This window comes from Oncorhynchus clarkii, chromosome 6 (assembly GCF_045791955.1).
Source record: "Oncorhynchus clarkii lewisi isolate Uvic-CL-2024 chromosome 6, UVic_Ocla_1.0, whole genome shotgun sequence".
Lineage (NCBI taxonomy): Eukaryota > Metazoa > Chordata > Actinopteri > Salmoniformes > Salmonidae > Oncorhynchus > Oncorhynchus clarkii.
In genome coordinates, this window is record NC_092152.1 from 9,825,153 (window position 1) to 9,837,569 (window position 12,417).

Below are 12,417 nucleotides of genomic sequence, written 5' to 3' on the forward strand. Positions count from 1 at the left end.
CACTCCTACATTATGGTCAGTAGTAACCTTACCCCACTCCTACATTATGGTCAGTAGTAACCTTACCTCACTCCTACATTATGGTCAGCATTAACCTTACCCCACTCCTACATTATGGTCAGTAGTAACCTTACCCCACTCCTACATTATGGTCAATAGTAACCTTACCTCACTTCTACATTATGGTCAGCAGTAACCTTACCTCACTCCTACATTATGGTCAGCAGTAACCTTACTTGACTCCTACATTATGGTCAGCAGTAACCTTACCCCACTCCTACATTATGGTCAGCAGTAACCTTACCCCACTCCTACATTATGGTCTGCAGTAACCTTACTTGACTCCTACATTATGGTCAGTAGTAACCTTACCCCACTCCTACATTATGGTCAGCAGTAACCTTACCTCACTCCTACATTATGGTCAGTAGTAACCTTACCTCACTCCTACATTATGGTCAGCAGTAACCTTACTTGACTCCTACATTATGGTCAGCAGTAACCTTACCCCACTCCTACATTATGGTCAGCAGTAACCTTACTTGACTCCTACATTATGGTCAGCAGTAACCTTACCTCACTCCTACATTATGGTCAGCAGTAACCTTACTTCACTCCTACATTATGGTCAGCAGTAACCTTACCTCACTCCTACATTATGGTCAGCAGTAACCTTACTTCACTCCTACATTATGGTCAGCAGTAACCTTACCCCACTCCTACATTATGGTCAGTAGTAACCTTACCCCACTCCTACATTATGGTCAGCAGTAACCTTACTTCACTCTTACATTATGGTCAGCAGTAACCTTACCCCACTCCTACATTATGGTCAGCAGTAACCTTACCTCACTCCTACATTATGGTCAGCATTAACCTTACCCCACTCCTACATTATGGTCAGCAGTAACCTTACTTCACTCCTACATTATGGTCAGCAGTAACCTTACCTCACTCCTACATTATGGTCAGCAGTAACCTTACCTCACTCCTACATTATGGTCAGCAGTAACCTTACCTGACTCCTACGTTATGATTAGGAGTAACCTTACCTCACTCCTACATTATGGTCAGCAGTAACCTTACCTCACTCCTACATTATGGTCAGCAGTAACCTTACCTGACTCCTACGTTATGGTTAGGAGTAACCTTACCTCACTCCTACATTATGGTCAGCAGTAACCTTACCTCACTCCTACATTATGGTCAGCAGTAACCTTACCTGACTCCTACGTTATGGTTAGGAGTAATTATTTTGAGGTTGTTCTGCACACACACGCACAGACACACAGTATTATATGTGAAATAAATAATTTAGGTTGGGGATTCTAAACATCATAGTGTTTTTGTTTCCTACTGTCTGGCCGGACTCAGCATGGTCTCTGTCTGCATGGTCAGTCGTATATCTGGGGGACAGGTTCCAGTATGTGGTGAAAAAAGCTCTCTACACTGTGACAGGTAGACCTGGGACAACTACTCTATTAGCCTGGTCCCAGATCTGTTTGTGCTATTATGTAAACTCCTTGTCATAACTTTGACACGACAGCATAAGCTGATCTAGGACCAGGCTACTACTGTATATCATCCATCCCTATAGGGTATCATCCACCAACATTTATTAGCTAATCATCATCATCCTCAGCACCATGGGCTCCCTGTGTGTTTGCTGCCCACTCGACCAAGTCCCGACCATAGAGTTGGATAGAGTACTCGCCACAAGGCCCGTGTTAGCATGGCTGGCTATTTCGAACTCTATGTTCCCCACCTGTCCATCTGTCTGGAGAGTCAGACTAACTGTGACATTGTGACTCACTGTGCTCTTGTCATAGTCTCATGATGCTGATATTGTACTTGTACTGTACACTGTGTCGATTTAATTCTATACATAATAGTGTCCATATCCATAGGCACAGCAGAGGTTGGCAGCAGCGGCTATGGCCAGCGCTACATCACAGACGGCAAGATCAAAGATGAAGACGGATTTGACATAGACGACTCTGACTACGATGTCTTCATTGAGGAGGTGGGTCATCATGTACATCAGGGCTCTGGGGTTATGTTTTCCTTAGGTACAGATCTAGGATCCTCTTACCCTCTCTCAATCCTAACCTTAACCATTAGTGGGGGAAAGGAAAAACTGTCCCAAGATCAGTGTCTAGGAGCAAATTCACCCTAGACCGGTCACAGGGGCCCTAGAAACCAGGGGCCCTAGGAAAGCCACCCTACCAATCTTATCCTTATCTCAGTCATATCCCAATCCGGCTATTCTCAGGGCAAATATTTAACAACCGTATGTTCCCGGTTTCCTTGTTCAAAAAGCACTTTTAATGCAGATTATCCATTGAGATTTTTTTTGGTCCAGGAATAGTGTTCATTTGGGTCCAGGAATAGGGTTCATTTGGGTCCAGGAATAGGGTTCATTTGGGTCCAGGAATAGGGTTCATTTGGGTCCAGGAATAGGGTTCATTTGGGTCCAGGAATAGGGTTCATTTGGGTCCAGGAATAGGGTTCATTTGGGTCCAGGAATAGGGTTCATTTGGGTACAGGAATAGTGTTCATTTGGGTCCAGGAATAGGGTTCATTTGGGTCCAGGAATAGGGTTAATTTGTGTCCAGGAATAGGGTTCATTTGGGTACAGGAATAGTGTTCATTTGGGTCCAGGAATAGGGTTCATTTGTGTCCAGGAATAGGGTTCATTTGGGTACAGGAATAGGGTTCATTTGGGTACAGGAATAGGGTTCATTTGGGTACAGGAATAGGGTTCATTTGGGTCCAGGAATAGGTTTCATTTGGGTACAGGAATAGTGTTCATTTGGGTCCAGGAATAGTGTTCATTTGGGTCCAGGAATAGGGTTCATTTGGGTCCAGGAAAGCAGCTCTATAAGTATAACTATACATTTGGCAACACTGTTTGTTTTAGGCATGCACCCAGTCTGTCCAATAACTAATCCAGCAAACTAAACTAACTAACTAAGTGGCATCCCTCTTACTCCATCTTGCCGTTTCGAAGCTGAAGCCGTTCCCTGCCATTCCCAACGGTGACAACCAGAGATCCCAGCTCCGTTCCCGGTCTGGAACGCCGTCCTCTCAGCCAGGCGGGAACGTCATCTACAGGATGGGCACGGCCACACCCAACGCCATCCTCCTCCCCTCACCCCCCTCTGACCCAGAGCTGGGCTCCCCACTTACCCCCGTCACCCCTGAGCTGATCACCATGAGCCCCACCACCGACGGCCCTTCCTCCACCACCCTGCCTCACACCACCCCCACGCCCCCCATGACCCAGTGGATGGGCCCCGTGCCCAGGCTGTACGACCTAGCCTGTGAGGACACGGTGTGCCCCCCCGACAGCTTCTGCCTCAGTGACTACGACAGCGGAGGCTCCCGTTGCCACTGCAACCTGGGCCGCAGTGGTGACATCTGCTCCTACGGTGAGTCAGTCCAGGTCAGGACAGGGGGAGTTAACCCTGTGATGACAGGACTTGGACCTTGGATTAGGACAGGGACTTGCCAGCTTTCTTCTCCCCTGCTCCTCTTCCTTCTGCTCTTCATGCTTCTCCTCCCCCTGCTCCACTTCCTTCTGCTCTTCATGCTTCTCCTCCCCCTGCTCCTCTTCCTCCTGCTCTTCATGCTTTTCCTCCCCCTGCTCTTCCTCCTGCTCTTCATGCTTCTCCTCCCCCTGCTCCACTTCCTCCTGCTCTTCATGCTTCTCCTCCCCCTGTTCCTCTTCCTCCTGCTCTTCATGCTTCTCCTCCCCCTGCTCTTCTTCCTCCTGTTCTTCATGCTTCTCCTCCCCCTGCTCCTCGTCCTCCTGCTCTTCATGCTTCTCCTCCCCCTGTTCCTCTTCCTCCTGCTCTTCATGCTTCTCCTCCCCCTGCTCCTCTTCCTCCTGCTCTTCATGCTTCTCCTCCCCCTGCTCCTCGTCCTCCTGCTCTTCATGCTTCTCCTCCCCCTGCTCCTCTTCCTCCTGCTCTTCATGCTTCTCCTCCCCCTGCTCCTCGTCCTCCTGCTCTTCATGCTTCTCCTCCCCCTGCTCTTGCTCCTGCTCTTCGTGCTTCTCCTCCCCCTGCTCCTCTTCCTCCTGCTCTTCATGCTTCTCCTCCCCCTGCTCCTCTTCCTCCTGCTCTTCATGCTTCTCCTCCCCCTGCTCCTCTTCCTCCTGCTCTTCATGCTTCTCCTCCCCCTGCTCCTCCTCCTTCTGCTCTTCATGCTTCTCCTGCCCCTGCTCCTCTTCCTCCTGCTCTTCATGCTTCTCGTCATCTTGCTCCTCTTCCTCCTGCTCTTTATGTTTCTCCTCCTCTTGCTCCTCTTCCTCCTGCTCTTCATGCTTCCCCTCCTCTTGCTCCTCCTCCTCCTGCTCTTCATGCTTCTTCTCCTCTTGCTCCTCCTCCTCCTGCTCTTCATGCTTCCCCTCCTCTTGCTCCTCCTCCTCCTCCTGCTCTTCATGCTTCTACTCCTCTTCCTGCCCTTCCTCTTCTTCTGCACCTCCTCCTCTTCCTGCTCCTCTTCCTGCTCTTCCTCTTCTTCTGCTCCTCCTGCTCCTGCTCCTGCTCCTCCTCCTTCTGCTCTTCTTACTCCTCCTCCCCCTCCTGCTCCTCCTTCTGCTCTTCCTCTACTTCAGCTCTTCCTCAGCCTGCTCCTCTTCCTGCTCCTCCCCCTCCTCCTGCTCCTCCTCTTTCTCCCCTTCCTCCTTTCCTCTTCCTGCTCCTCCTCCGAAATATACTCAAAGCATCTTATCTCCTGAGTCTTATAAACCCTGACAATAATTTGACTGACTTTATTGAGTATTTTTAACCTCTCACCTCGTGGGAGAATGGATCAACCCTGTGCAATCGGAGTGTTCTATCCTCTGTAATTGGTGTGTGTGTGTGTGTGTGTGTGGGGGGGGGGGGGGGGGAGAGACAGTGGCTGAGTTTGGGTCTATAGACATCCTTCTGGAAATGATCTGTGTCCTCTCTTTCTCTGAAAATGTCTCTCTAGTGGAGATAGGGTCTGTGGATAGGGTGTCTCTTGTGTAGGCCTAATTCTGTGTCATGAACATAAATTGATCATGTGGAGCACAGGGAGAAGGGGGGGAGGAGGGTCAGAGTTTCGAAAATGTTTGTGTTTCACCTAAATTCAACTGGTTCGTATTCATTATTCACCAAACAGAAGAAACAAATTAAAACAAGGATGGACTATACCTGAGCTTGTCCAATAACCAACACTCTTTTTGCTTTCCGTTGTACAGCCTTTTGCCACGGTGTGCCCTAATGAATACCATCATGATCTTCCACCTGGTTCTGCCTTGCACTCCTATGTTTTTGAGCCCCAGTATTTGAATTCAGTTGAGTGTGTTGCATGTTCACACTGACTTGATCGATGCCATTGTAAAACACAGTGATGAGCTGGTGTTTCCTGCTCTGTGTTTGCCAGGAGTGACGGTGCAGTTCCCAAGGTTCTATGGCCACTCCCACATGACCTTTGAACCTCTGAAGAACTCTTACCAGACCTTTCAGATGACCCTTGAATTCAAGGTACAGTACTATACCGCTGGTTGTGTGTCTGTGTGTGTGGTCCGTGCATGTCTGTGTGTGTATTTCCGTCTGTATCTGTGTGTGTGTGTTGTGTGTTAGGCAGACTCGGAGGATGGCTTGTTGCTGTACTGTGGGGAGAATGAGCATGGCCGTGGAGACTTCACCTCTCTGGCTCTTGTACGAGGCAAGCTGCATTACAGGTGTGTGACCAGTGTGGTTGCGGCGGGTTTGTCAGGGTGTAGGGTGAATTTGCCCCTTGATGCTGATCTTGTGTCAGTCTTGCATTTTCCCCAACAATAATTAAGGTTATTATTGGGGGAGGAGAAGCTGATCCTAGATCTGTACTTAGGGGGAAATTCATCCCAGACTGTGTGACAGTGATTAGGCATGCTGTGATAGGGTCAGTGTGGTTGCGGCAGGGGAGACAGACAATGTGTTGTGGTTTTGCAGGTTTAACTGTGGCACTGGGGCAGCTCAGATAGTCAGCGAGACTCGCATGGTGCCGGGACAGTGGCACACTGTCACCGTATTCAGGGACGGCATGAGTGGCTGGCTGAGAATGGACAACGATACGCCCATTTCAGGACGCTCACAGGTGAGGGCAGAACTCACCAGTGGCGCCAGCAAGATTTTAGATTGGGTCGATATTTCACTGAGATAGAAGTATGATCTATAACGGTCAGTGTATCAAATGCCACCTGATTCCCTACATAGTGGACCACTTTTGACCAGAGCCCGATGGGCTTCCTTATGGACTCTGGTCAAAAGTAGTGCACACTATAGAGAATAGGGTGTCATTTGGGATGCATACCTCCATGATTGACAGGTGATAATCCCTCTCATTAGAGAGCTTTAGTGCATCGCTTTTTCTATTTCTCTTTTTATGTTTAGCCAGGATTAGCTATAGATTTGCTTGACTGTAATGGTTGACCCTCTCTTTCTCCCCCACAGGGACAGTACACCAAGATCACATTCCGAAGCCCGTTGTACTTGGGAGGGGCTCCCAGTGCCTATTGGTTGGTCAGGGCCACAGGGAGCAACCGGGGCTTTCAGGGCTGCATCCAGAGTCTGACCATCAACAACAAGGCCACGGATCTCAGACCCTGGCCCCTAGGCAGCGCTCTGAGCGGGGCAGACATCGGTAAGGGAGGGGGGTCCGATCCATACACGTCTGGATGTCCAGCTGGCTTATATCCTCTTCATTCCCAATGGTTTCTGATGTTTCTTTGTTTTTCATTCAAGTCTTATAATCGTAGTCTTCTACCTCTAGTTTTAGTTCTAGCACTTCTAACAGAATTTGTCACTTTGTCCAAATTCCATGAATATTCGGATGTACTGTAGTCTATCATCCCATGTCTTTGGCCATGTCTGTGGAATGAATCTGTCCCCAGGTCAGATTTGAGCTGGAGAGTTGTCTGGCTTTCTGTAGGTCAACAGTCAGACACCATATTGATTAGTGCATTTATACCGGGTGTGGAGTTGAATGGACAGTCAATGTTGATGAGAGTCGACAGAACGAGGGAGATACACCGCTGGTTCTCACTCTGTGTCAAAGTGGTAACTCACACTGTAGCGCCACATAGGTGAAATCAATGAGGTGATTTGTCAAAAGAAATATGATATGAAATACACATCCCATCCCATAATGATGATATGTAGAATAGGGATAGACAGCAGTGAAAAAATAGACTTCACTTACGCTTGGCTCTTCGTCTGTGGTAATGTCATCCACATTCCATCTATTGGTCAAGTCTGGCTGTACAAGTAAATTCATTTAGAGTTAGAGGGCAGTTAAAGAGAGAGTTCATTTAGAGTTAGACGGCAGTTAAAGGGATAGTTCATTTAGAGTTAGAGGGCAGTTAAAGAGAGAGTTCATTTAGAGTTAGACGGCAGTTAAAGGGATAGTTCATTTAGAGTTAGAGGGCAGTTAAAGAGAGAGTTCATTTAGAGTTAGACGGCAGTTAAAGGGATAGTTCATTTAGAGTTAGAGGGCAGTTAAAGAGAGAGTTCATTTAGAGTTAGACGGCAGTTAAAGGGATAGTTCATTTAGAGTTAGAGGGCAGTTAAAGAGAGAGTTCATTTAGAGTTAGACGGCAGTTAAAGGGATAGTTAATTTAGAGTTAGAGGGCAGTTAAAGAGAGAGTTCATTTAGAGTTAGACGGCAGTTAAAGGGATAGTTCATTTAGAGTTAGAGGGCAGTTAAAGAGAGAGTTCATTTAGAGTTAGACGGCAGTTAAAGGGATAGTTCATTTAGAGTTAGAGGGCAGTTAAAGAGAGAGTTCATTTAGAGTTAGACGGCAGTTAAAGAGATAGTTAATTTAGAGTTAGAGGGCAGTTAAAGGGATAGTTCATTTAGAATTGGAGGGCAGTTAAAGGGATAGTTCATTTAGAATTAGACGGCAGTTAAAGTGATAGTTAATTTAGAGATAGGGGGCAGTTAAAGGGATAGTTCATTTAGACTTAGGGGGCAGTTAAATGCATAGTTAATTTAGAGATGGGGGCAGTTCAAGGGATAATTCATTTAGAGTTAGGGGGCAGTTCAAGGGAGAGTTAATTTAGTTAAGGGTCAGTTAAAGGGATAGTTAATTTAGAGTTGGGGGCAGTTAAAGAGAGTTCATTATCATCATAAAACACAAAACACATCATCAGAAATGTAGCTTTGTTCTGAAAGTGAAAACTTGACTGCACAATTTCTTGGGATTGTATTAACAGTGGACACCTTTTTTGTTGTTGTTGTTGTGAACTGTTTCTTTAAATCCTGCAGCGCCTGTGTGTATCCTTTCCGTTTGTTCCCCAGGTGAGTGCAGTGACAGTGTGTGTGAGATGATCACCTGCGACAACAGAGGAATCTGCTTTGCCAACCGAGCGGACGGGTACATCTGTCTGTGCCCTCTGGGCTTCAGAGGCATGCTCTGTGAAGAGAGTGAGTAATCTTTCTGTCCTCTAGTCTGCGTCACACATGGCCCATAGGGCTCTGGTCAAAAGTAGTGCACTGTGTAGGGAATAGGGTTCCATAGGACTCTGGTCAGAAGTAGTGCACTGTGTAGGGAATAGGGTGCTATTTGGGATGCATAATACTGTACTTCTCTACAACACAAACTGTATAATGCCAATTGTGAATAAATGTAGATATTAAATACTGACTTCTGCCCATTCAATTATACTTGACATCCGACATAGACATGTTTCTTTCTTGTGCTACACACCCTGTATGCTACTTAGATAGATCAGCCACACCCTGAATTCTACTTAGATAGATCAGCCACACCCTGTATTCTACGTAGATCAGGGGTGTCAAAGTCAAATGGACGGAGGGCCAAATAAAAAAATCAGCTACAAGACGAGGGCCGGACTGTTCGAATGTTCATTGAAAAATTTTTAAATGACGCATATAGTCTAGTGAACCTAATTGAACCTACTGAAAACCTAACAAATATATTACAATATGATCAGATAAATAAAGCAATATTTTCTTATGGCTCTGTCAGTAATCTTTAATTTTCAACAGACACAAAAGACAAATTTCCTTTATATAAATATCCCCATAACATGAACATTAAATGAAAGAAACCGGTATTCAAGGCACCATCAGTAGACTATATTTTCTATTTTAGCAAAAGTGGGCTAAATTTACTTCAAAGAAAAAACAATAATAGCAATTTTCTATCATCCACTCAACTGAAATATTTTTAAAATATAATTGGATTGAAATACAAAAAAATAAAGTGCAAAAATCTATTAATCAAAAACAACACTTTGTTTAAGGAGAAGTAACATGCAGTGAAAACAAATATTACATTTTAACTTTTAAACTTGAACTGAGTAAAAACTCTAAATATGTGATTGCACAGTAATGTTCACTTGTTTGAGGTTGAGGGTGATACTTGGTGGTGTCCCATCTTTTCCACAAGTTCATCAATGTTCGGGGTAAGGCTCTGAGCTGAAGAAATCCTCAGAATTGAGTGGAGGTGTTCAGCAGTAAGTCGACTTCTGTGTGATGTTTTGTTCAGGTTCATCAAAGAAAACAGTTGTTCACACAGGTATGTGCTGCCAAACATAGACAACGTTTGAGCAGCCTGGATGCGCAGCTGGGGCATTGTGCCGGGGAGGAAACGGGCGAACTCCGCAGCACCCACTGCCGCATATTTTGCCCTCAGTGCATCATTGCATTGGAGGTCAATCAACTCCATTTGGAGGTTTGGTGGTGAGCTTTCCACGTCAACAGCAAATGGGTTACCGAGCAGTTCCAACCTGCTTTTTTGTGCTTCAAAGTCAGCAAATCGGCGTCGAAAGTCAGCGGCAAGCATACCTATTTTATCAGCCAACTGTGTGCTCGGGAACGCACTGGTAGAGAGCTTCTCTTTCATGGTCTGGCAGCTGGGAAAGTGGCTCAAATTTTCTTTCCGCATCTGCGTCTCCCACAGAGTCAGTTTGGTTTTAAATGCCTTCACTGTACTGTACATATCAGAGATGACACGATCCCGACCCTGCAGCTGCAAGTTTATTGCATTCAGATGACTCGTAATGTCACACAGAAAAGCCATTTCACACAGAAACATTTCGTCTCGGAGTTGTGTTGTGTCTTTCCCTTTGCTGTCCAAGAACAGACAAATCTCCTCACGAAGCTCGAAACATCTTTGAAGCACCTTTCCCTGGCTTAGCCATCGTATTCACCATGCTCCGTTTCTACTCCGTAGATAGATCAGCCACATCCTGTATGCTACTTCCTGGTGTAGATAGATCAGCGTTTCGATCTTTTCCCGATCTTCGCCACCAGTCCGCTCCTGTGTCCACACATCGCAGGTGCTCCGTCGGTTGTCAAACCCACGAGTTTTTCCCAAGGCAGCTCCATCTCATTTACACATCTTGACACCTCTTCATACAAATCATGCCCCGTAGTTGTGCCATGCATAGGACGTAAAGCCAAAAACTCCTCTGTCACGCTTAGGTTGGAGTCCACTCCGCGGATGAAAATTGACAACTGGGCAATGTCAGAAATGTCGGTGCTCTCATCCACAGCCAAGGAATATGCAATAAAATCTTTTCCCTTTTTCATTTTAAAAAGAGTTGCCTTTTTTCTGGGCAAACTTCGTCACAAACTATAATCATGCAGTTTTTGATGAAATCCCCCTCCGTAAATGGCCGGGCTGATTTAGCGATCTCTTCTGCCAAAATAAAACTGGCCTTGACAGCAGCCTGGCCTTGTGATTTGGCTTTTTTGACTCGTTTTAATTCCTCTGCCTTTTGTAGCCTTTGTTCCATGTCCATATTCTTGTTTTTGTCCGCGTGTTTCGTTTCATAATGTCGTCTCAGATTATACTCTTTCAGTACCGCCACACTTTCTCCACACAGAAGACACACAGGTTTTCCAGCTACCTTCGTGAACATATACTCCGACTCCCACCTTGTTTGAAACCCCCGGTTCTCAGTATCCACCTTCCGTTTTGCCATTTTTGATGGGTATCTGAAAGTTAATTTTACTGTGATGCTGACGACTGCTGTGCCAATAAATATTGAAATGAAGCAGCCTACTGCTCGGTGCGTCACCTTTGCATTGTGGGAAATGTAGTATTGGTGCAAACCTGTCACCCCCAGGGGCCGTAAAAAACCTTCTTGCGGGCCGGATGTGGCCCGCGGGCCTTGACTCTGACATATGTGACGTAGATAGATCAGCCACATCCTGTATCCCAGCCACATCCTGTATGCTACTTTATCATTTTCCAAACCTGTCACCCTATCCCAAACATGTCACTTTATCCCAAACCTGTCACACTATCCCAAACCTGTCACCCTATCCTAAACCTGTCACTTTATCCCAAACCTGTCACCCTATCCCAAACCTGTCACCCTATCCCAAACCTGTCACCCTATCCCAAACCTGTCACCCTATCCCAAACCTGTCACTTTATCTCAAACCACTGCCAGGTTTCCTGCTGTCTCTGCCGCTCTTCAACGAGACCATGTTTTCGTACGCCAGCGCCCCTTGGCCCCAGTCCCTCCTCAGTTACCTGTCCTTCATGGAGTTTGAGATCACCTTTCAGCCGGCCAGGCCTGACGGCACGCTGCTCTACAGCGACGACGCCAGCAGCCGGGACTTCTTGGCCATCAACCTGGTGGAAGGATACGTGGAGTTCCGCTTTGACTGTGGATCTGGAGGGTCTGTCATTAGGTACAGGCTTCATTGAAAGATCTATGTTTACAGGATATGACTCTGTTACGACTGTTTTGTAATGTTTGTAGACTTGTGTTGGCAACTCTTTGTTCATATGTATAGGAAATGATGACTGTTTGACCCATGCTTTTCCTGTCTGTGTGTGTCTGTGTCTGTGTGTGTATGTGTGTCTATGTCTGTTTATGTGCGTGTGCATGTGTGTCTTTGTGTGCGTGCGTGCGTGTGTGTGCATGTGTGTGTAGGAGTGAGGAGCAGGTCAGTATAGGCACATGGCATGAGCTGCGGGTCTCTCGTACAGCCAAGAGTGGCATCCTGCAGGTGGACAACCAGAGGCCCATGGAGGGCATAGCTGAGGTACAGGACTGGACTAGGATTTGACATTTCCAATAACCATCTTTCCCAAAAATTCCCAGGTTTTCCAGAAATCCTGGTCGGAGAATTACAGATGTCCTACCTTTTCTATCCTGATCCCTGGGAATTGTTCGATTGGGATTTCCAGAAAACATTTTGTCAGCCGGTTATTGTCATGCGAATTGACCGTTAATTAACATGAACATGTTTAGCATCTCCTGGCTTCCACACATACAAGCCACTGATGCCAGACCTTTGGAACATCTACATTTTAAAAAGTCACCCAAATTAATTAAATAAAATACACCATCACAATAAATACATGATTTATTTTAGGCAGGTCTAAAGAAACATTATGATATGAAGAAAATGTATTTC

The 12,417-nt window shown here is 46.2% G+C and overlaps 1 protein-coding gene across 2 annotated transcripts in view; it reads left to right on the forward strand.

Moving 5' to 3' along the window:
* The window catches only part of LOC139410599 (pikachurin), a 44,106-nt gene that overhangs the window by 20,147 nt on the left and 11,542 nt on the right, over positions 1–12,417 (forward strand). For both annotated transcript variants that reach the window (XM_071155906.1, XM_071155905.1), the window contains 9 exons: positions 1,908–2,023; positions 3,011–3,431; positions 5,416–5,516; positions 5,616–5,716; positions 5,967–6,111; positions 6,468–6,657; positions 8,314–8,439; positions 11,442–11,685; positions 11,931–12,042. In XM_071155906.1, coding sequence (XP_071012007.1) covers positions 1,908–2,023; positions 3,011–3,431; positions 5,416–5,516; positions 5,616–5,716; positions 5,967–6,111; positions 6,468–6,657; positions 8,314–8,439; positions 11,442–11,685; positions 11,931–12,042 — 1,556 coding nt within the window. The remainder of the gene's footprint in view (positions 1–1,907; positions 2,024–3,010; positions 3,432–5,415; positions 5,517–5,615; positions 5,717–5,966; positions 6,112–6,467; positions 6,658–8,313; positions 8,440–11,441; positions 11,686–11,930; positions 12,043–12,417) is intronic.